This window comes from Marmota flaviventris, chromosome 8 (genome assembly GCF_047511675.1).
Source record: "Marmota flaviventris isolate mMarFla1 chromosome 8, mMarFla1.hap1, whole genome shotgun sequence".
NCBI classification, from domain to species: domain Eukaryota; kingdom Metazoa; phylum Chordata; class Mammalia; order Rodentia; family Sciuridae; genus Marmota; species Marmota flaviventris.
Window position 1 is genome coordinate 105,578,265 of NC_092505.1, and position 21,709 is coordinate 105,599,973.

The following is a 21,709-nucleotide window of genomic DNA, read 5'->3' on the forward strand; positions in this document are numbered from 1 at the left end:
GATATACAGCTAAAACAACCATGAAAATTAATCAAATTCAGTTGTTTCTGGGTAGGAAAAAAGGCATGAACAGGGTTGTCAGTGAAGTGAGATTTTAGCAGCCCTTATAACACTCTAAAATTTAAATTTCTTTTAAAAATAACAAATAATAGTGACATGTATTAAAGCGTGAGTATTGGGCTGCATTTGGAACTCATTGGGTAAGTGGTTGCCAGCATGGGTAAAGCCCTAGGTTTGATCCCTGGCAATACACACATTTAAAAAAAAACAAAACAAAACAAAAAAAACCACGAGTGTCGTGAATTTTTCCTTTTTGTATATTTGACATATTTCATGGTTGAAATTTAAGTCCATCTTAGAGACGTAGTTACCTTGAGAATGTTTATATTAAAATGTAATCTATGCACTGGCTACGTTAGCTAAAGGACAGTTTAATCAAATTTAGTCAAAGGATTGTCCTAATAATACCATGACTTCATCAGAAATGGAACTGTCCTTAAACTGTGGGTTTGGTTTTGTTTTAGAGAAATTTTAATGTTTTGTTGATACCAGCACTTAGTTTTAGTTCTGTAACTTACTCAGGTGAAATACTGTAGCAAGTAAGTGAGATGTAGGTTAGAAGCATTAGATCTTGAGTAATATGGTTAAGCTTGTTGAAATGCCCAGATAGGGGAATAAATAATAATAGAAACAGATCAGGATTTATATTGGATGTGGGAAAGGGAGTATTAGAATCTGATTCTTTGATGATAATTAACTGTGTCAAATTACTTTATGTGTATATATATATTTATATATATTTAGTAATTCAGTGGTCCTCAGTTGACATTTGGTCCATCAATCACTAGCACTTGATATAATTAATTATACTCCCTTGGAAAGTAACTTTTTTACTTAGTTCCAGATTTCCATAGATTCCTGATGATTTTCAATGTCAATGACTGTTCATTGTTTCTTATTTTGTGATGCCTAGGGTTGTGCTCACTCTATTAAATATTATTTCTAAATTGATAGCTTTCTAAATTGATAATTTTAGACCCAGCCTTTCTTGAACTGCAGGCTCATTTGACTCCTTACCATTTCATTTTGATATATTATAATAAGCATCTTGAATTTAGCATGTTGGAAAGTGGTATTACTCACCAAACCTGCTAATCAGTCTGCCCTATCTTAGAAATGGCAATTCCATTATACTGCTTTAGCAAAATAATTCATTAATTTTCCTTTTTATAGGCTGGGGTTGTGGCTCAGTGGTAGAGCACTTGCCTAGCACGCATGAGGCACTGGGTTTGATCCCCAGCACTACATTTAAAAAAAAACAACAACAAATAAATTAACAAAATAAAGATATTATGTCCATCTACAAGTAAAAATAATTTTTAAAAAAGTATTCCTGCTGATGGGCAGAATCACAGCCTCTGGGACAAGGATTCCCCTTTGTTTCTCTTTTGCTAGCAAAGCAATAAACCTTCCTTTTAAAAAAAATCCTTTTTATGAAGATTTTCCTGTTAAATTTGAAAACTTTGACTCTGAACTCACAAAGAAAAATTAATTGGTTAATTGTGGTGGGGGCAGGGGGGTACCAGGGATTGAACCCAGCAGTGATTAACTACTTAGCCACATCCCCAGCCCTTTTTTATATTTTATTTAGAGACAGGGTCTTGCTGAGTTGCTAAGTGCCCCACTATTCTGCTGAAGCTGGCTTTGAACTAGTGATCCTGTTGCCTCAACCTCCTGAGTTGCTGGGATTATAGGTGTGTGCCACCCAGCAAAATATTATTATTGAACACCGAGGGGGAACAGAAAAGTAGTTTATTTGAAGAGGTATGCAACAGGTAGACACCTTCAATGAAAAAATAATATGTGGTGTGGTAGAAAGAACACTTGGACTGGGTCCAGAATATCTGAGCCTTAGTATTCTTGTGGTAGTCACTGGGACTTAGTTTCTTTCTCTATAAATAAAATTAAGTAGTTTAAATGATTTCTGTTCTTCCTAGCAGCAGAATCCTGTAATGCTCTTTGTTTAAATGTTTCCATAAGAAAAACATGAATTTAAATGTATTCTTATAAAATAGAAGGGAAGTAAATGTTCCTTAGTCTCTCTTGATTTTTAAACTTCCTTTTAACATTGTTTTATAAACTGGAAAAAAAATATTTTTTTTCATCTGGGAATATACCACATCAGCAGAGAAATTAGATTCCTTCAGCAATCATGTTAAAGCTTGATTTGTATTGACTTTATTTAATTGTATTTCACTTCATCTCCTATTGTTTCTTAGTCTGTCTGTCTTTTCTGGGAATCCAGCAAACCAGCGCCTCACACATAGTAAGCAAGCACTTTTTACCACTGAGGTACATCCCCAGCCCTTCCTCAGTAATGTTTCCTAATATTTTTTTCCATTTGTTGAGTTTTTTTGTTGGTGGTGTTTATTTGTTTGTTTTTGGTATCAGATATTGAATCCACAGGCACACCTGAGCCATATCCCCAGCCCATTTTTATATTTTATTTAGAGACAGGGTCTCTAAGTTGGTTAGGGCCTCACTAATCTGCTGAGGCTTGCTTTGAACTCATGATCCTCCTGTCTCAGCCTCCTGAGCTGCTTAAGCATGCACCACCATGCCCAGCTCCATTTGTTGACTCTCACACACACACACACACACACACACGTTTCTTGTTTAATAATCATCTCTACTACCAAAACTAACTATTGAAAGCTCAGTGATTTCTATATCCTTTTGGTATTACATTACAATTTAAGGTGAGAAAAGTGTAAAATAGGAAAGCACTGAGCAACTATACCAGAGTCACAAAGTAGCTTTACATTGCGATTTTGAACTGACTTTTTTTTATGATTCTTATAGAAACTATACTGCCTAAATTGTAGACCTCTCAACCTCCCAACTTCCCATCTTCCCATCCTCTGCCTCCTATCTTTTTCTCCTTCCCCCTTTATAGACTTTGTCCTTTGCATAGCTCTTCAGCTAATGAATAAGCTTTTGACCAGTTTGGTAGTTTGTGGAGGTTCTAATTGACAGCATTGCTTACTGGATCAATGTAAATTGTGAATACATAAACTGATTTTCAGGGAATATGCAAAACATGTCTAAGTTAAGGGGAAACTTAGAAATAAGAAACCTTACGTACTCTTTCACAGGCCCTCAGAAATGAAAGTCCTTGATTTTATAATGGGTTGTGACTTTGAGTGTCTAAATTTCTAATACCACTTCTAAGGGATTGGATTTTTGAATGAAAAGCATGGGTAAATGTTGCCAGGCCAAGTGCATAGGATGTTTTCTATCAGTTTGTTTATGATCTTTTCTTGCCCTATAGCAAAGATTGTTAGCACTCTTACTTTGCAAAGAGTTTCTATGAGTAGTAATAGCCTTAATCTTATGTTCTTGCTAATGTTGATTTATAAATTCTTTAATAGTTCTAAATTATCAATCTCTAAATTTAATAAAATGTACTATAGTGGAAGGACTTATTTAATAGTTTGCTTTAATGAAAAGAAGTTAGAGCACATTATACCCCAATCCTGGTACATTAGATGGAGGGGTTACTAATAAAAACTTCTTTTTTTTTTAAGGTTTAATTGTTTTAAACCTTTTATTTTTATTTTATTTTTATGTGGTGCTGAGGCTCAAACTAATTGCCTCACACATGCTAAGCAAGCACTCTACCACTGAGCCACAACCCCAGCCCCATAAAAACTTAAATTTTTTTTTTTCTTTAGTTGTAGTTGGACACAATATCTTTATTCGTTTTTATGTGGTGCTGAGGATTGAACCCTAAGTTGCTTAGGACCTCGCTAATCTGCTGAGGCTGGCTTGAGCCACAATCCCAGTCCAAAACTTTTTATAAATTAGAAATAACTCTGGACCTCAGAAGTCTGCTTTATTAACTTTATTGAAAGCAGTTTTTTAAGTAATACATCTTTTGTGTGAGATGTAGGACATAGTTTTTTTAAAAATTAATATTAGAGTTTATTGCTTTTCGGTTATATGCAAAGTCCCTTTGTCCTGCTAATACAAATTGAGTATTCCTTATCTGAAGTGTTTGGGACCAAAGTGTTTTCATATTTTCCACTATTTGCATATACATAATGAGATATCCTGAGGATGGGACCCAAGTCTGAACACAAAATTCGTGTATATTTCATATACCTCTTATACACATACTCTGAAGGTAATTTTATGTACTACTTTTAATAATTTTAGTATGAAACAGTTTCATGGTGTGAAGTTTTTCACTTTGGGCATATGTTAACACTCAGAAATGTTCAGCTTTTTTTCCTGAGCATGCCTGTAATCCCAGAAACTCACGAGGCTGAGGCAGGAGGATCCCAAGTTCAAATTCACCCTCAGCAACTTGGTGAGACTCTCTCTCAAAATAAAAATAATTTTTCAAAAAAATGGTAGGGGTGGGCTGGGGTTGTGACTCAGCAGTAGAGCTTTTGCCTAGCACATGCAGGTTGTTGGGTTCGATCCTTAGTACCACATTAAAAAAAAGTATTGTGTCGAACTATCGAACTACAACTAAAAACAAAATATTTTTTTAAAAAATGACAGGGGTGTCACTCAGTGGTTAAGCACCCTTGGGTTCAATCCTCAGTACCAAAAAAAAAAAAAAAAAAAAAATTCTGATATTTGCAACATTTCAGATTTTCAGATTAGTGATGCGCAACTTGTGTTCTCAAATTGGCTTATTCTGTCTTTCATATGTATGGGAGACTGTGGCTTAATGGATGGCTTTGTTGGCTTTGGGTTCTAATCCTGGCAGTCATTGGACAAGTACTTTAATTTCTCTAAGCCTCAGTCTGCTTATTTGTTTAAAAAAAATAAGGTTTCTTCTTCACTCTTGAGGTTATAGTGGATGTTAAAACTCTTTTTCCGTTCTTTTATTGATGCATTACATTTATAGATAATGGGGTTCATTGTTACATATTCATACATGCAGATGATATAACAATTTAATTTGGTCAATATCACTCTCCATATATCCCCTTTTCCTCCCTTCCTCCCCCCAATGCCTTTCCTTATCTTAACTAGTATCCCTTAGATTTTCATGAGGTTCCCCTAATGCATTTCTTTTCCTTTTTCTTCTCTTTAACTTCCACAAATGAGAGAAAATATACTGAATTTAGCTTATTTCACTTAATGCTCTCAAGTTTAATCTAGTTTTCTTCAGTTGACATAATTCCATTCTTCTTTATGACATCATTGTATACATTTTCTTTATCCATTTGTTTGTTAACAGACAGCTATACTTGTTCCATAATTTGGCTATTATGAATTGTGCAGCTATAAATATAAGTATGACAATATAGTATGCTGACTTTAATTCTTGAGGGTAAATACCAACGAGTGTTATATAGCTGGGTCATATGGTAGTGGCATTCCTCGATTTTTTTTCAGAAACCTCCATGCTGATTTCCATAGTGGTTGTACTAATCTCACCAACGGTGTTCCCCTTTTCTCCACATCCTCTCTAAGCATTTTTAATATTTGTATTCTTGATGGCTGCCATTCTAATTGCAGTGAGATGAAATCTCAATGTAGGAAATATGTCTAGGCAGCATAGCATTCAGGCAATGGCATGGATATTGCTAGTGGCTTTTAGCCAAGTTTATTGTGAAGATCAAGAGTAGAAAGCAAAGCAGAAAGATTTGAAAAATTGGGGGCTGTGGTTGTGGCTCAGTGGTAGAGCACTCGCCAAGCACGTGCGAGGCCCTGGGTTCAATTCTCAGCACCACATATGAATAAAAATATTGTGTCCAACTACAACTAAAAAATAAATATTAAAAAAAAAAAAAGATTTGAAAAACTTGGAGTTTGACCAGAAAATGTGAGTAAAACTGGAGCTATGGAATGAGAGACTTTGCTCAAGAGACTATAGGAAAGATGACTTGGGGGCATTTCAGACTTAAGGGCAGACAAGTAAAATTTTTTGATAAGAGATTAGTGGGGCACTCTGCTTAAATAAGAGGGCCTTGGAAGTTGTTTGACTGTGCTCTGCTGCCCCGGCAATAAACCTGCTGTAGCCATGAAATTCTTGGCCTACTACTCGAGGTGGTGACAGACTTTGGTGTAAATCATGTGGTGCTGGTTCTGTAGGAATGAATGATGCCAGAGTTCAGGGGTCATGGAGGCTTACACCGAGATTTCAAAGGAAGACCTGGGAGACCAAACAAAGTGCAGCAGGGTTGGAGTCCCTGCAAGCTGCCCTTAATAGAGCAATATGTGGTGATGTGAGGAGGAACCCCATACTGCAGTGGAAACCCCCAATTTTAAGAAAGGCCAGTACCATGGAACATCTGCTGAAGAAAGTTTCAGGAATTAAGCAGAGACTAACCAACAAAGAGGCCACATGGACTGAAACCAACAAAGTCATAGGGGCAGAGTTTTGGAAGAGAATGTCATAATGCCAAGTGCTTCAAATGCTGGACATGGAGCTACAGCACTTGTTTGCCCAGCTGGATTTCAGTCCTGCTTTGGTCCCATCCCTTAATTTTTTTTAATATTTATTTATTTTAATTGTAGTTGGACACAATAACTTTATTTTACTTATTTATTTTTATGTGGTGCTGAGGATTGAACCCAGGGCCCTGCACGTGCTAGGCAAGCGCTCTACCGTTGAGCCACAATCCCAGCCCCCCATCCCTTCTTTTTTATGCCTTCTTTGCTCCCTTATGGAGTGGAAATATTTATCTTTTTTTAAAATATTTTTTTGTAGTTGTACACAATAACTTTATTTGTTTGTTTGTTTGTTTTTATGTGGTGCTGAGGATCAAAGCAGGGCTTTGTACATGTGAAGCAAGCACTCTACTGCTGAGCCATAACCCCAGCCCTGGAAATATTTATCTTTATATGTTAGATACATGTAACTTGTGTTTGATTTTTACAGGAGCTTACACTGAGTTTGCCTTGAGTCTCAAGGAGACTTTGGACTTATACTTTTGGGCAATGTTTGAACAATTATTAAAATTATGGGGACTTTTGGAAATGGACTAAATGTATTTTTCATTGTGAAGTGGGCATGAGCTTTTGGAGGCCAGGGGCAGAATGTTATGGTTATGGTATTAGTTATCCCCCAAAAGCTCATGTGTGAGACAGTGCAAGAAAGTTGAGAGGTAAATTGATTGGGTTACAAGAGCTTTAATCTAATTAGTCTCCTGATAGGGATTAACTGAGTAGTAACTGTAGGCAGATTACAGTGTGGCTGGAGGAGGTGGGTCATTGGGAGTACGCCTTTGGGATATGTATTTTGTCTCTTGTGAGGAACTCTCCCTGCTTTCTGGTGTCATGTCCCCAGCTGCTTTCCTCTACCACACACTTCTTCATGATGTTCTGCCTCATCTTGGTCCCTGAGGAATTAAATTGGCCATTAATGGACTGAGACATCTGAAACCAGGAGCCCCAAAACAAACTTTTTTCTCCTCTAATTGTTTTTGTTGGTCTTTTGTTCACAGCAGCGAAAAAGCTGACTGACTAAAATGGGTGAATTTTGTTGAAGGCCTTCTCTAAATCTGTTGTGATGATCATGTGATTTTTGTCCTCGATTCTCTTTATGTGGTAAATTACTTTATTGATTTGATATGTTTAGCCATTCTTATAATCCTGGAATGAAATCAACTTAGTCATGTTGTACAATCTTCTTAATGTGTTATAAATATGACTTGCTAATGTAGAGTATTCTTGCATCCAAGTTCATCAGGGATATTGGTCTGTGGTTTTTTTCCTTGATGTGTCCTCTGGTTTTGGTATGAGTGTGATACTGGCTTCATAGAATGAATTTGGAAGTGTTCCACCCCTTTCTATTTCATGGAATAATTTGAGGAGTTTTGTAATTAGTTCTTTAAAGTTCAGCTGAGAATATGTCTGTTCCTGGACTTTTCTTTGTTGGAAGACTTTTGGTTAGTTTGGATGAGGGTTTCTCATTCTTGTTTATCTTTTCAAAGAACCAACTGTTTCATTGATTTTCTTTTTATTTTTTAATTCTATGTTTCATTAATTTGGCTTTGATCTTAATTATTTCTCTACTGGTTTTAGAATTTGTTCTTGTTTTCTAAATGTCTTGAAATACATCATGAGGTTATTTATTTGGGATCTTTCTGATTTTTCTTATGTAGGCACTCATATGCTTTCCTCTTAGAATGTTCCAGAGGTTCTAGTATGTTGTATCACTGTTCTTGTTTGCTTTAAAGAATGTTTTTACTTTCTCTTCTGATTTCTTCTGTCATCCATTCATCATTTAAAAGTGTGTTGCTTAAACTCGGTATGTACACATAGTTTCTGTGGGTTTTTTTTTTTTTTTTTTTTTGCATGTTGATTAGTAACTTTAATCCATTGTGATCAGAAGATAAGATGCAAGGAATATATATAAACTTTTCTGTATTTGCTAAGAGTTACTTTATACCCTAAAATACAGTCTTTTTTGGAGAAGTTTTCATGAGCAGTTGAGAAGAAAGTGAAATTTGTTGTTAGATGAAATATTTTATATTTGTTAAACCCATTTGACTTACAATGTTTTAGGTGTGAAGTCTTACTGAGATGATGTCTGGATGACCTATCAGTGAGAGAGGTATGTTGAAATTACCTAGTATTATTGTCCTGGAGTCTGAGTCTTCAAGTCAAGGAGTCTCAATTTTATGTTATTAGGTCATTGATTGATATTTGGGGCACAATTATTTACTATCATATCTTGTTGGATTTTCCCTTTACCAGTATGAAGTGACCTTTTCTGGTCTCTTCTGATTAATTTTGGCTTGAAGTATGTTTTGTCAGATATGAGAGTAACTACTCATTTGCTTGTTTGGCTTCATTTGCATGGTATGTCAATTTCCATCTTTTCACTTTCAGCCAGTGGATATCTTTTCTGTAAGATGAGTCTCTTGCAAACAACATATAGTTTGGTCTTGTTTTTTAATTTAGTTGGCTGGCCTAATTTAGTTGGTCCTGCAACTTATTTGCTTAGGCACTCTTCAAATGAGATTTGTCCATTTGCAAGCTCTGGGATTTGTTGATTTCTCTTATATAGTATTTCTTTAGGTATTTTCGGTAGTACTTATATAGTAGTTTATAGTAATTCTTTTAGTTTCTGCTTCTATTGGAAGGTTTTTATTTCCTCCTCAATTCTAAAGGATAGCTTTGCTGGATATAGCGATCTTGTTTGACAGTTACTATCTTTCAGGACTTGGAATGCTTCATTCCAGTCTCTCCCGGATTTTAGAGTTTGTACTTAGAAATCAAGAATAATTCTTTTTAATATTACTTTTTTTTTGTTCTAATTAGTTATACATGACAATAGAAGAGTAGTTCTAATGGCTTGCCTCTTTATGTGACCTGATATTTGGCCCTTGAAGCTTCTAAAATTCTATCTTGGGGGCTGTGGATGTAGCATAGTGGAAAAGCACTTGCCTAATGTGTACAAAGCCCTCAGCACTGCAAAACAAAAAAACTTATCCTCGTTTGTTATGCACTTTAATTATAATGTGTTGTAGAGAAGTTCTTTTTTGATCTTGTCTGTTTGAGGTTCTGAATGATTCCTATATCTGGATATCAATTTCATTTTCAAGGTTTGGAAAGTTTTCTGTATTTTAGCTGAAGAGATTATCTATGCCTTTTGTTTGCTTCTTACAACCCTCTTCAATTCCAGTGATTGTTAAATTTGGTCTCTTAATGTTTGTCTAGAGTTCTTTTATATTCTGGTCATGGTTACTTACTTTCTTTAATACTCTGAATGTTCAAGGATGGCCACTTGGTTTTCCAGGTCTGATATTTTGTCTTGTGCATAGCCTGTTCTAATGGAGAGACTTTCAACTGAACTTTTTAGTATGTTGTTCCTTTCATTTCCAAGATTTCTATTTGGTTCTTTTTCAGTATCTTTATCTTCTTATTAAATTTCCTGATTCACATCCTGTACTAACTTTCTTAATTAATTCAGTTATTTTTTTCTGTTTGCTTCAAATTTATTGATATTTTTATAATCATCCTTTTGAATTTCTTTCTGATATTTTATCCACTTTAATATTTTTGGAGTCAGTTGCTGGTGAATTATGAACCTTAGAAGGTGTTACTACCTTGTTTTTGTTTTTCATATTCATCGTATTGAGTTTTGTGTACCTATTGGAATGGATTTTTCTTTCACTTCTATCGTGTGAACCTTTTTAGGGCACATCCTTCCCTTAGCAAAGTGTTCTGGGATGTCAGATTGTTCTGAATTTTTCAATATATTTCCCAGTGGATTTTGTAGTAGTTTCTTTGATAGTTCTTTGGTGGTGATTAGTGTATTTTGATACAGTGTGTATTGGGTTAAAGTTTGAGAATTCTACTTTCTCTGGAGTTCTCACAAGAGTGGTGTCCTTGAAGATGGGGTGATTGTGTTTATGCAGCAGGGATGTGAGATAGACCCTCTCTGATTGCTCTTCTTCACTTACACTCTGTATTCTAAAGGAGTGTGGGAGCAACTTAGATTGACACTCCTCAAGGGTGTTGTGTCCATAGTCTTGGTGTTAATTCTGTTTTTGCTATAGGAGTGGGTCAGACATGGACCCACAAATCAGACTTGGGGGCTTATTCCCCCTCTCCTTACTGTTCCTATTTGGGCCCTGGTAATTAATTTGGGGTTTTCATCTCCCCTGTTTTTCATATTAAAGTATTGTTGAAGTCTGAGCATGGTTGGTTTGTGTGTAGAGCAAGATATGCTGTCTCTGCTGGGTTTTGGATATAGCTCAGTAGCAAATCTCTACTCGTGAACTTGAAGTTTTCCAGTAGATTACCAGCACTTCACAGAAAAGGGGTAAACATACAACAGTAATGAACAAATACCTGATGCCTCCTGCAACGTCTACAATACTAGTTACCACAAAAACAGGAATGGAATGGTAAGCAGTTGCCAGCAGCAACAATAATAAATAGTCATGAACTGGATTTGGCATTAAACAACAGTTGTCAACTATGTCATCCACAAGTACTAATAACCTCAGCTACGTGAATGGTGAAGGCAGAAATTATATAAACCAAATAGTTCCTCAAGATGGTAAAAATACACTTCTTTAAGAGAAAATAGGAAGCTAGAAGAGAGTTTGGAATGTTCAAAATGTGAGCAGAGAGAAAGCAGATGAAATGTAGCAAGTGATGGCTTTAAAGTAGTAGGAGAAAAAATAAATTTAGGCGGTGAAGAAAGAAGAGAAATAAATGAGAAACCCAAAATAAACAGAAAACTCCAATCCTCAAAAGACAAAGCAAAGAAAAACAAAGAACATAAGACAATGCTAAAAGTATGAAAAAATGCACATAGCTATATGTGTATATATATATCCATGCTAGAATCAGTACAGTAGGAACACCAAAGGATGCGGGGGGGAGAAAACTCTTAATGAAAAATGAAAAAGTTGTCTCCACAGATATAGTCAAAACTTTCAACAGGAATGTATGTATGTTCTCTTCCTGTGCCAGAGAGCCCTGCTTTCTGTTGCTTTTTAAGCTGTGTACTCCTTAAAGCAAGGACTAGGGGTTGTTAAATCCTTCCTCTTTTTTTGTTACTCACCAGGTTGCCAGCTGGAGAATTCTGCAACTGAAGCTGGTTGAAATAGCTCTCAGCTTCCCTTCTCACCAGTATATGGTAGAGTGAATGGAAAGTGCTGTCAATGGGCGTTTTGTCTGGATAGACCAAATTGATGCACTCCCAAGGTGGAGCTGCTGCACAGTTCTAAGTGGGAAATTCTCTGGCTGGATTTTAACTCTAATCAGACCTTTGGGACTTGGTCAGATGGTATTGGTTCTGGAGAGATTAGATCAGCATATACCCCTTGGCCAACCAGGTACAGATCCATACGGAGTGTCTGGATCTCAGGTGCCTCCCGAGAATTCTTTCCATAGGGTGGGGGAGTTAACCCTCCACAAGTCTCTCATAATCCACCATCCACAAATATTGCCTTCCCTGACTCAGTCCCAGAGTATAATCATGTCCACCTGTTTAGTGTCTCTACCCTATTCAGCTGGTCACATGAGGTGCGAGACTCAGGAAAAATGAGTTGCATTCCCCTCCACTTGAGTCTCCCCCCTAGGTATAATCTTCTCTGTGCCTGATTCAATCTCATTCTGCTAGGCACACTCTAGGCCACTCAGCAGTCACTTGCCAGGACAGTATGGCAGTGTTTGCTCTGATCTCCTGTGCTGCCATAGCAGCAAGCTGCAACTTTTGCCTTCTCTAGAAGTCCTCTCCACCTCAGTTCTCTGCTTGCCAATCGAGAAACTCCAAGCAATTTTCAGACACCAGCTCACTGAGAAACTCATTCAGCTAAATTGAAACTGCTTCTCTGTTCTACAGATTTTCCCGTGCCACATTTCTTCATCGTATTTCTCAGTTTGTGTTATCCTTCACCTGTGTTCCTCTGTGTAGCAAACTGATGACACTGGCGCTGCCACCACCAGCTTGGCTTCATTTTGCTCTTTCTTGTCCTTTAGTTAACATATCTAAGTTTCTGGGTCTCTTAAGAGTCTCTGTTTGATCTTGAATTTCAGTGAATTCCTTTTTTCACCCACCTTGTTGAGAAGCAGTACTTCTTCAGTTTGAATACCAACCCATGGAGCAACTGGAAATGCAGCCTTTCTATAATCTGCCATCTTGAATTCTGTTAAGAACTGTTATAGTAGTGCTTAGCTAATTGTTTTTATTCATGTTTCATTATTCATTCATTAGTATTTTTATAATTGAATCATTGTTTTTAAAATCTATATCTGTACCAAAGCTCAGAAGATCTCCAGAACTTCACTTAAGCAAAATTAGAATAAAATGGTCTGGTCAAAAATTGAGCCAGGTGTAGTGGCACACGCCTGAAATCCCAATGGCTCGGGAGGCTAAAGCAGGAGGATTGTGAGTTCAAAGCCAGCCTCACCAAAAGGAGACACTAAACAATTCAGTGAGACCCTGTCTCTAAAAAAATACAAAATATGGCTGGAGATATGACTCAGTGGTCAAGAGCCCCTGAGTTCAATCCCCTATACCCCCCCCAAGAAAAGAAAATTGAGGCAAAAATTTATGTACATATAAGATTAGTCATAACATTTAAGATAATAATTGTTTCTTGTTATTCCTTATATATATATAGAACTTAAAATGTAGTATAGTGGCAGAGGTACCAGTATAAATGAAAGTATGTAGTAGAATTTTATATTAGAAGGTAGTAAGTGGTATGAAGAAAAATGAGGCAGAGAAGGGAGAGAGAGTACCCAGATGGAAGTTTGTGGATGATCAGAAAGGGGAAGACCTCAAAACAGTGGTGAGGGACTCAGTACTCAGATAGTGGGGAATACCATTTCAGACTGAGGAAGTAATAGTATAATAATTAACACATATACTGTTGTGTGCCAGGAACTGTATACTTAACAAATATTTATTTATTTAAGCCTTACAGTAAGCCTATGAAGTAGATATTTTTACCGCTCCCATTTTATAGACAAGGAAACCGAAATGCAGAGAGCTAGTAAATAGGATGTTCAAGACATTGAATCCATGCAGAAAATTCCATTTTCTTAGGAATTGCTACAAAGTATATTAGTCATGAGGCAAGAGTTTCCAGTGTGTTTGAGTAATAGCAAAATTGGTGTGGGTACAGCAAAATGAATGGAGAATGGTAGAAACTAAAGTCTAAGTGGTGGTAATTGGAAAGTGAATGAGATGCGAAGATTCAACAACTTCAGCCATTGTAAAGATTGAGCTTTTACTCTAAAGTGGAGGGCCATTGAATGGTTTTGAAAAGGAGAGTGACAGGATTTGTCTGACTTTCCAGTATTTCTCTCTTTTTTAATATTTATTTTTTAGTTATAGGTGGACACAATATCTTTATTTTTATGTGGTGCTGAGGATCGAACCCAGTGCCTCATGCATGTGAGGCGAGTGCTCTACCTCTGAGCCACAATCCCAGCCCCTCAAGTAGTTCTTGATAAGAGTCCTTGGATCCTTTTCCCCATGGAATTTATGGGTAGAATTCAGGATAGCCTGGGCATTTAGGAGTATTTTCACTAAACTTCTGATTGAAACAGTGGTTTCTTCACATAATGTAGTTAACAAACCAGAGTAGTACTGAAGTTACCTGTGACTTTGTCATGGCCAGTACATATCACATTGTTGCAGATATCTTGAAGTAGCATTTAAGGTCATCATTACTTTGAAATTATAAATTCTTAGACCCACTGCTAGATCCCACTTAATGCACTAATTAAAAAGCAAATTGTCTTTAATATATATTTTAATAACTCTATATCAATATAATTGGTTTTCTTAGTAATCCCATGTAATTTTTTGTGTACTTAAAAACACTGAACGATGTTCAGTTGATTTCACCAGGCTGCCAAAGGAGTCCATAGCGCATAAAAGATTGTGTAAAGATTACTATGGCTGCTATGATAAGAGTAGACTGGGGAGGAAGAAAAATGGAGGGTAAGAAAAGGAGGGATACATCTTAGAAGACTTTTGCAGTAATCTTGATGAGGGGTAATGGTTAGTTGGACCAGATTAGTGGAGGAGGAGGTAGTGATAAGTGGTGCAACTTTGGATGAGAAGAAAAGGATGGCTCCAAGGATTAGGATCTGTGGAAAGAAGGATGGACTTGCTATTTGCTGAGGTGGTAGAGTCTGTTTCAAAAAATTCAGTTTTGGGTATAAGTTTGAGATATTTGTTAGACATATAAATATCACTTTGTGATTTGGTATTTTCACTTAATATATCTTGACATTTGCGTTATCAGAAAGAATGAAATGAATATGTATCCATGTATTAGTTAACTTAAAAAATTGTAAAAAAAAAACTTGTTACAAAATAAGAGTGGTAACTGGATGTGATAGAATGGTTAAATTAGAAAGAATGACAATCTTTTTTTTATAAATTTTATGTAACAGTTTTTAAAATTATAATATAGCCAGTATTTTAAAATTATAATATAGCCAGTATTATAATAATAATACTAGTAATTTTAAAGGAAATATAAATGTGAACTAAAGATGGAAAATCACCTATATAGTATGATAATGAGATGAGTAATATATGACTATTTGCCTATTTAACTAGAAGAAAAGATTAGGTTGTGCATTAAAATGTTAATAGTGGTTTTCTCTGGGTAATGGAATTTGAGGTGATTTTAAATTTTTTTATTTTATTTTTTTTTTGTAGACTATGAGAAGACAGCGAAATGAAGTTGTAGTTGAATTAAGGAAGGTGAGTCTGATAAATATTGGAACTTCCAGGCATAATTCTAACAGCAATATAGAATATATAGAAGTCAATATAGAATATATAGAAGTCGTTAAGTATATATTTTTATGCAAATATATTTCCTATTGTGTAACTAATTTTTTTGATTGAATATAGTTAAGCTTTTTTTAAATCTTAGATGTTCAACATTCTTTTTCTTTTACAAAAGGAAGTTTTGAAAAGCTATTGAAATTGGCAAGATAGGACTTGTCCACTGTGCAAAAGTAGATATAACAACTTACCAGATTTTTTGTGATTTTTATTAATTTATGTAAAGTATAAGTTATAGAGATATATAAGTAATTCTAATAATTAATAGGTGATAGGCCTTGAGAAAACTTGTTACTTATAAATTTTATCAAATTTTCAAGTATTAAAAGTAGATTGTGTAGTTGAGGATATATTTGTAAATTTGCCTCAAACATTTTTAGTGAAATTCAAGTGGCCCTTGATTTTTGTAAGACATTATTGATTTGAATTGTCCAATTTTTGCTTTGACTTTGCTTTTAGGTGATAAAAAGAAACTCCCAGATGATGTGTAAAATGGTTTAGTACTTTTAAGTAAAAATATATATGTTTGGTTCTGGCTTAAAACTATACATATTTGTGATTTGGGACTTAAATTAGTATCAGTTAAGTGTTTGGTTCACACTGTTGTTTAATTTTTTTGCATTTGAGTTTTAAAAGACACTTCATGTTTCTATAGGCCGAATCCTGCAAATCTAACCTTTGGTGTTTGGCTTTTTTTTTTTTTTTTTTTTTTGAACAGAAATTCTTTGTTTGACTTTCTTTTTTTATTTTTATTTTTTAAAGAATAAAAGAGATGAACATCTCTTAAAGAGAAGAAATGTACCACATGAAGATATCTGTGAAGACTCTGATATAGATGGTGATTATAGAGTGGTAAGTTACTATTATTCTGGTAACTTGTGAAAGATTTCACATAAATATAGCTTTCTCAGGTGACTTTTTAACTTTATTTGTTCTCTTTAACTTTTTCCCCAGCAAAATACCTCTCTAGAAGCTATTGTTCAGGTAAGTAGCTTCTCCCCACCCCTTTGTATTTCCTGGACTCAGCAATTAATTATTATGTCTCTCCATCATAATTTGTCTTATTTTTTTTTATAGAATGCTTCAAGTGATAACCAAGGAATTCAATTAAGTGCAGTACAAGCTGCTAGGTAAGTTAAGTTTTGAAGACAGATTTAAATTTTATGTGTTATATAGGGGTACTGTTTAGGGTTACAGTCAAATTTAACTTTGACAAACAGTAAACAGTAATAGAAAAACTAAATTTATTCCACAAAATTGTTCTTTGATTTAGAGTACTAACATTGGTGGCAATTTTTAAATCCTCATGAGCTTAAATAAATACAGTGAATCTTTCATGTACATAATACATCAAAATTCTAGGGAAAAGTTGATTTAACGGATTACTGCTTAGAATAATATAAAAGCATTATTTACAAAGCTTTAGCTGTTACTAATTTATAGGCTTTATTTTATAAAAGTCATATTATTCAGACACTTAACAGTCAGCTAATTTTTCTGATACCAATAAGCATACTATATCAGTGTGTAACAGACTTCAAGATATATAGCTGCATATGCTCTTGGTGTCTTTCCAGGCCAGAAATACCAAGTTATTTTGTACATTTTTGTTGTGAATCCTGTGCCCTCATATGTTAAGGGAAAAACCAGAAGAAAAAAATTATTACGAAGGCATCTGCATGAACAAATAAATTGGGAGAAGTCAGGTCGTACCATTATGCAAATGGTAGTTGCTTTGTATATTTATGAATATAATAACACCACCATATGATATGATTATTAGTGGGAAAGAGACACACAATAAATTGATCTTAGTTAATAGAATTTCAAACTGGAAAAAAAATTTCACAGGTCCATCCATTATCTTATCCAATGCATGAATCCTTTTTGTATTTTGTTCTACTTTCTACTTTTGTGTATTCACCTTAAATAACTTAGAACAAATAGGGAAATATAGAATTACATAAAAAACTTTTTAGAGAATACTAAGGCATGTAGGAAGAAAAACTACAAAACTATTCACATCTCAGAAAGGCTAATAATTAAGAAATTGTTAGTGTTGTTTGTTAACTGTTTCTGTGAGTGTATGAGCTCTGCAAGAAAATTAAAGCCCAGTGCATCTTAAGAGGTTCTCAAAGCATGGTCTGTGCATTCCTAAAGATCTGAGACAATTTCAGGCATAAAAAACAAACTAATTTTAAGACTTTTTTTTTTTTTTTGCCCTTTTTCATCATGTTAGTAACCTGTACATTGATGTTGCAAAAGGAACAATGGGTAAAACTGCTGGAACCTTAACACAGATCAAGATGGGCACCAAACTGGTTTTATATTATATGTTGTATATACTGTATTCTTTTTTGGGAGGGAGCTTACTGGGGATTGAACTGAGGGGCACTTGACCACTGAGCCACATCCCCAGCCTTGTTTTATATTTTATTAGAGACAGGGTCTCACTGAGTTGCTTAGTGCCTCACTAAATTGCTGAGGCTGGCTTTGAATTCAAGATCCTCCTGCCTCCACCTCCCGAGCCGCTGGGATTACAGGCTTGTGCCACCGTGCCCATCTAATTGTGTTCTTTATTATCAAAAGAATAAAAGCCATTTCTGTCCTTGGTGAAGCAGTAAAATATTTTTATTAAATCTTTACCCTTTGGGGTTGGGGTTGTGGCTCAAAGGTAAAGTGCTTGCCCAGCATGTGTGAGGCATTGGGTTTGATTCTCAGCACCACATAAAAATAAATAAAGAAAATAAAGGTATTGTGTCCAACTACAACTAAAAAAAAAATATTGAAAAAAATATTTCTTTAAAAAAATCATTACCTTTGATTTCCTACAACCTTGAATGAGAAAAATTTGGTGTTACGATTTTTATAATTTTTTTTTATTTCTACTTGTGCTAATTACTGTGCCTTATGTTTTGGAAAACTCCATGTGATCTAATTTTTCTCTTAAGTTTAGAATCTAATTGGGAATGCAGAACTACATAGGAAGTAATGATACTTAGTAGCAAATTAGGACTGTGCTCTGTAAATGCTCAGAATAGATAGATGGTATTGTGTAAAACATAGAACTTGAGATGGACTTGGAAGAGATAGCATTTGAATAGAGAGGTGCTTAGGCATTAACAGAGAGGGGAGTAGCATATAAGAAAGGACTTAGAAATGAGATAGAAGTCAGGTGTGATAGTGTGCACCTGGAATCCCAGCACTTCAGTTGGCTGAGGCAGGATGGTATAGTTCAGTAGTAAAGTACTCCTGGGTTCAATCCACAGTAGCAAAAAGCAAACAAAAAATGAGATTGTGGTGGTGTGACAACTGAGCTGTTGTTGTTTTTGAGTTACAGAGAGTAAGATTAATTAGGTAAAGTAGAGCCAATTTGTAGAGCAGTTTAAAGCTAGGTCAAGGAGTTGTATATTCATAGGGTAGTAAATAAGCAACTGTCAGTTTACATGGGGGAGATGAGCTGCTTAAGGGTTTTTTTGTTTTGTTTTTGGTTCTGGGAATTAACTAAACTAAACTCAGGGGTATCCTACAACTAAGCTACATCTCCAGGCTTTTTAATTTTTTATTTTGAGACAGGATCTTGATAAGTTGCTTAGGGCCTGGCTAAATTGCTGAAACTGGTTTTGAACTTGGAATCCCCCTGCCTCAGCTTCGCTAAGGTGTATGCCACCAGGCTGGTTCCTTTTATTTATTCATTTTGTTTGTTTGTTTTGGTACTAGGAATTGAACCCAGGGAAGCTTACTACTGAGCCATATTTCCAACCCTTTTTATTTTATTTTTGTGTTTTGAGATAGGGTTTCACTAAATTGCTGAGGCTTTGACCTTGCAACACTCCTGCCTCAGGTGTGTTGGTTCTTAAGCCTTTTCTTTTATTTTTTTAAATGTTGTTTTTAGTTGTAGATGGACAAAATACCTTTGTTTTATTTATATGTGGTGCTGAGGATCAAACCCAGGGCCTCACATGTCCGAGGCAAGCGCTCAACCACTGAGCCACAACCCCAGTCCCATTAAGCCTTTTCTTTGTATACTAATAATACAGGGGATTCCAATGTAAAGATTTGTGTCAGGTCACATTTAGGGTTTAATCTGCTAACTGCAGTCTCCCACATGTGAAAATAAGTATTAGCTGGGTTTTGTTTGTTTTTATCTTATAAGCTCCATGAGAGCAGGGATGTATCTAATCTGTCTCAGTCTCCAGCATCTCTTTGGGTATTTTCCTGTGTATTGCTGTCATTATTCCATTCATTTTTAGTTGGTGAGATGAGAGTGTTCTGTACACTCAATTTAGTGTACAGAATAGGATAAAAAATTGAATACTAGTGTCAGCTATAAACATAAATCAGCAGCCTACTTGTTCTTGCCCTTGACTCTTTTGTGACTTAATATGAATCATTTGGATGTTTCAATGACCTTTATTTCTTTTTTAGCAGAGTAAATGCTAGGTCAAAGTTTGCCAACTATTTTCTCTGAGCCCAAAATTTAATTAAAACCAAAGGTAAAGCATATAAAAACATTTAGTTATAAGCCATATTCAGAACTTCACTGAGGGAATATAATATTATATTAATAAAAGTGATAAAATGTCCATCGTATTTTCCTAATTATTGATCATCTCTAAATTTAATTTACAAAATAGTCTTTTATAATTAGAGAAACTATTGCATTATATAAGTTATAAAAATTAACTTTCAAAGAAGGTACTTGTGCCATATATTTAAGATCTGATAATATATTTACCAAATATATAATTGTGTATGTCATTAAGTTACAAAGAGGTTATGTATCTTACAGGAAGCTTTTGTCCAGTGATCGAAATCCACCAATTGATGACTTAATAAAATCTGGAATATTGCCTATTTTAGTCCATTGTCTTGAAAGAGATGACAAGTAAGTACATTATTTAATAAATTTAGAATATATCCTTTGGAGACGGCAAGATTTCCTAGTATTTAAGTTTGATCTTTAAAGAAAAGAAGGTTGTGGGATGGAATTAAAGTCAAAAGTGAAAAGCAATGCAAAATAAGTTAATGTCAGGAGATGCAGGCAAAGGCCAAGTAGGAGTTAGTTTAACTTGATAAATTTATCATTATCAAGTTATCAATTTAACTTGTAAGGCTTGAAAATGGACAGAAGACAAAACTAGGGGAGTAATATACAAGTATCTTAATAAAGATATATTACAAAAAATAAAGATATAGGAAGAGGTAATATATATATATCTTTATATAGAAGTAAAATGTTTTGAACAGTGATTGGGGTTTTTTGGGTTTTTTGTTTTGTTTTTAAATGCTGGATAGATAGATGATGCATTTTAAACATATTAAAAGCTAGAGGTAGGAAATGATTGGTGATATTTGGGTCAGTGTAAAAATCATCTGTTTAAATAATTTTGTTGTTTTATAGTCCTTCTTTACAGTTTGAAGCTGCATGGGCTTTGACAAATATTGCATCTGGAACCTCTGAACAAACTCAAGCAGTGGTTCAGTCCAGTAAGTTGTTTATTAACGAACAAAATTGTGATTTTTAAGTCAGTAAAGTATATAACTATTTACATTGTAAAATAATAGCTACCCATTAGCGTTTAGGGCTGTTGAAATAGCTAATTTAAATATGTTACTTTAATCAACTTGTTCAGGTGACTGACATTTTCTCTTAGATTACTTTCTAAAACTGAGTATTTCAAGAGTTATAAGTGGAAAATTACTATGAGATATAGTAACTTAGGTGTATTTTTTTCATGAATACTATTTCATTCTTCTACCAAAGAGTAATCATTTTTTAAAAAGATATTTTAAGGATTGTTAAACGTAAGCCATGTATAAACTAGTTCAAATCATAAGCACTAATTTCTTAATGGTTTTGAAGGTGTGGGGAGCAGATGTTAGCCATGCAAACATTTTATATTCTAACGTGTGTTATAATTTAGGAAAAATAATCATCTTACATCCTACTAAAACTTGTTTAGTTTTGGGTTTAAGTATATTTTGTTTTGTGTTTTGGCTTTTTTTTTTTTTTTTAATATAGTTGGCTATCAGGTAAACTTAGGATTTCATAATGTCTTATTCATACCTCTGCTCTTTCCTGTTTTATGCCATCCTTAAAGATTAGAAAGAGGCTTAGAATTTATCACTGCTAGTCTGTCTTAATATACCAAAAATAGATAAGTGAATTTTTATTGTAAGTTAATATGATTGATTTACATACACCTACATAGTTTTCTTCAAAGTGGTATCTGAAGGAAGGAGATATCATTTGTTTAGTGTTTTATTATTCTGTTCATTTACAGATCTGACTGTTGTTCCCATCTTTATTAACCAGCTGATTCAGGTCTCAAGTGGCCCAGGAATCACAGGCCTAAGGACCCACAATCATACTAATTTTATATATTCAGAATTTCTTAAATA

General features: G+C 34.7%; 1 protein-coding gene across 4 annotated transcripts in view; it reads left to right on the forward strand.

Moving 5' to 3' along the window:
- The window catches only part of Kpna4 (karyopherin subunit alpha 4), a 69,728-nt gene that overhangs the window by 20,711 nt on the left and 27,308 nt on the right, over positions 1-21,709 (forward strand). For all 4 annotated transcript variants that reach the window (XM_027933688.2, XM_071615515.1, XM_071615513.1 and 1 more), the window contains 6 exons: positions 15,173-15,217; positions 16,067-16,156; positions 16,259-16,288; positions 16,382-16,434; positions 20,097-20,192; positions 20,709-20,794. In XM_027933688.2, coding sequence (XP_027789489.1) covers positions 15,173-15,217; positions 16,067-16,156; positions 16,259-16,288; positions 16,382-16,434; positions 20,097-20,192; positions 20,709-20,794 — 400 coding nt within the window. The remainder of the gene's footprint in view (positions 1-15,172; positions 15,218-16,066; positions 16,157-16,258; positions 16,289-16,381; positions 16,435-20,096; positions 20,193-20,708; positions 20,795-21,709) is intronic.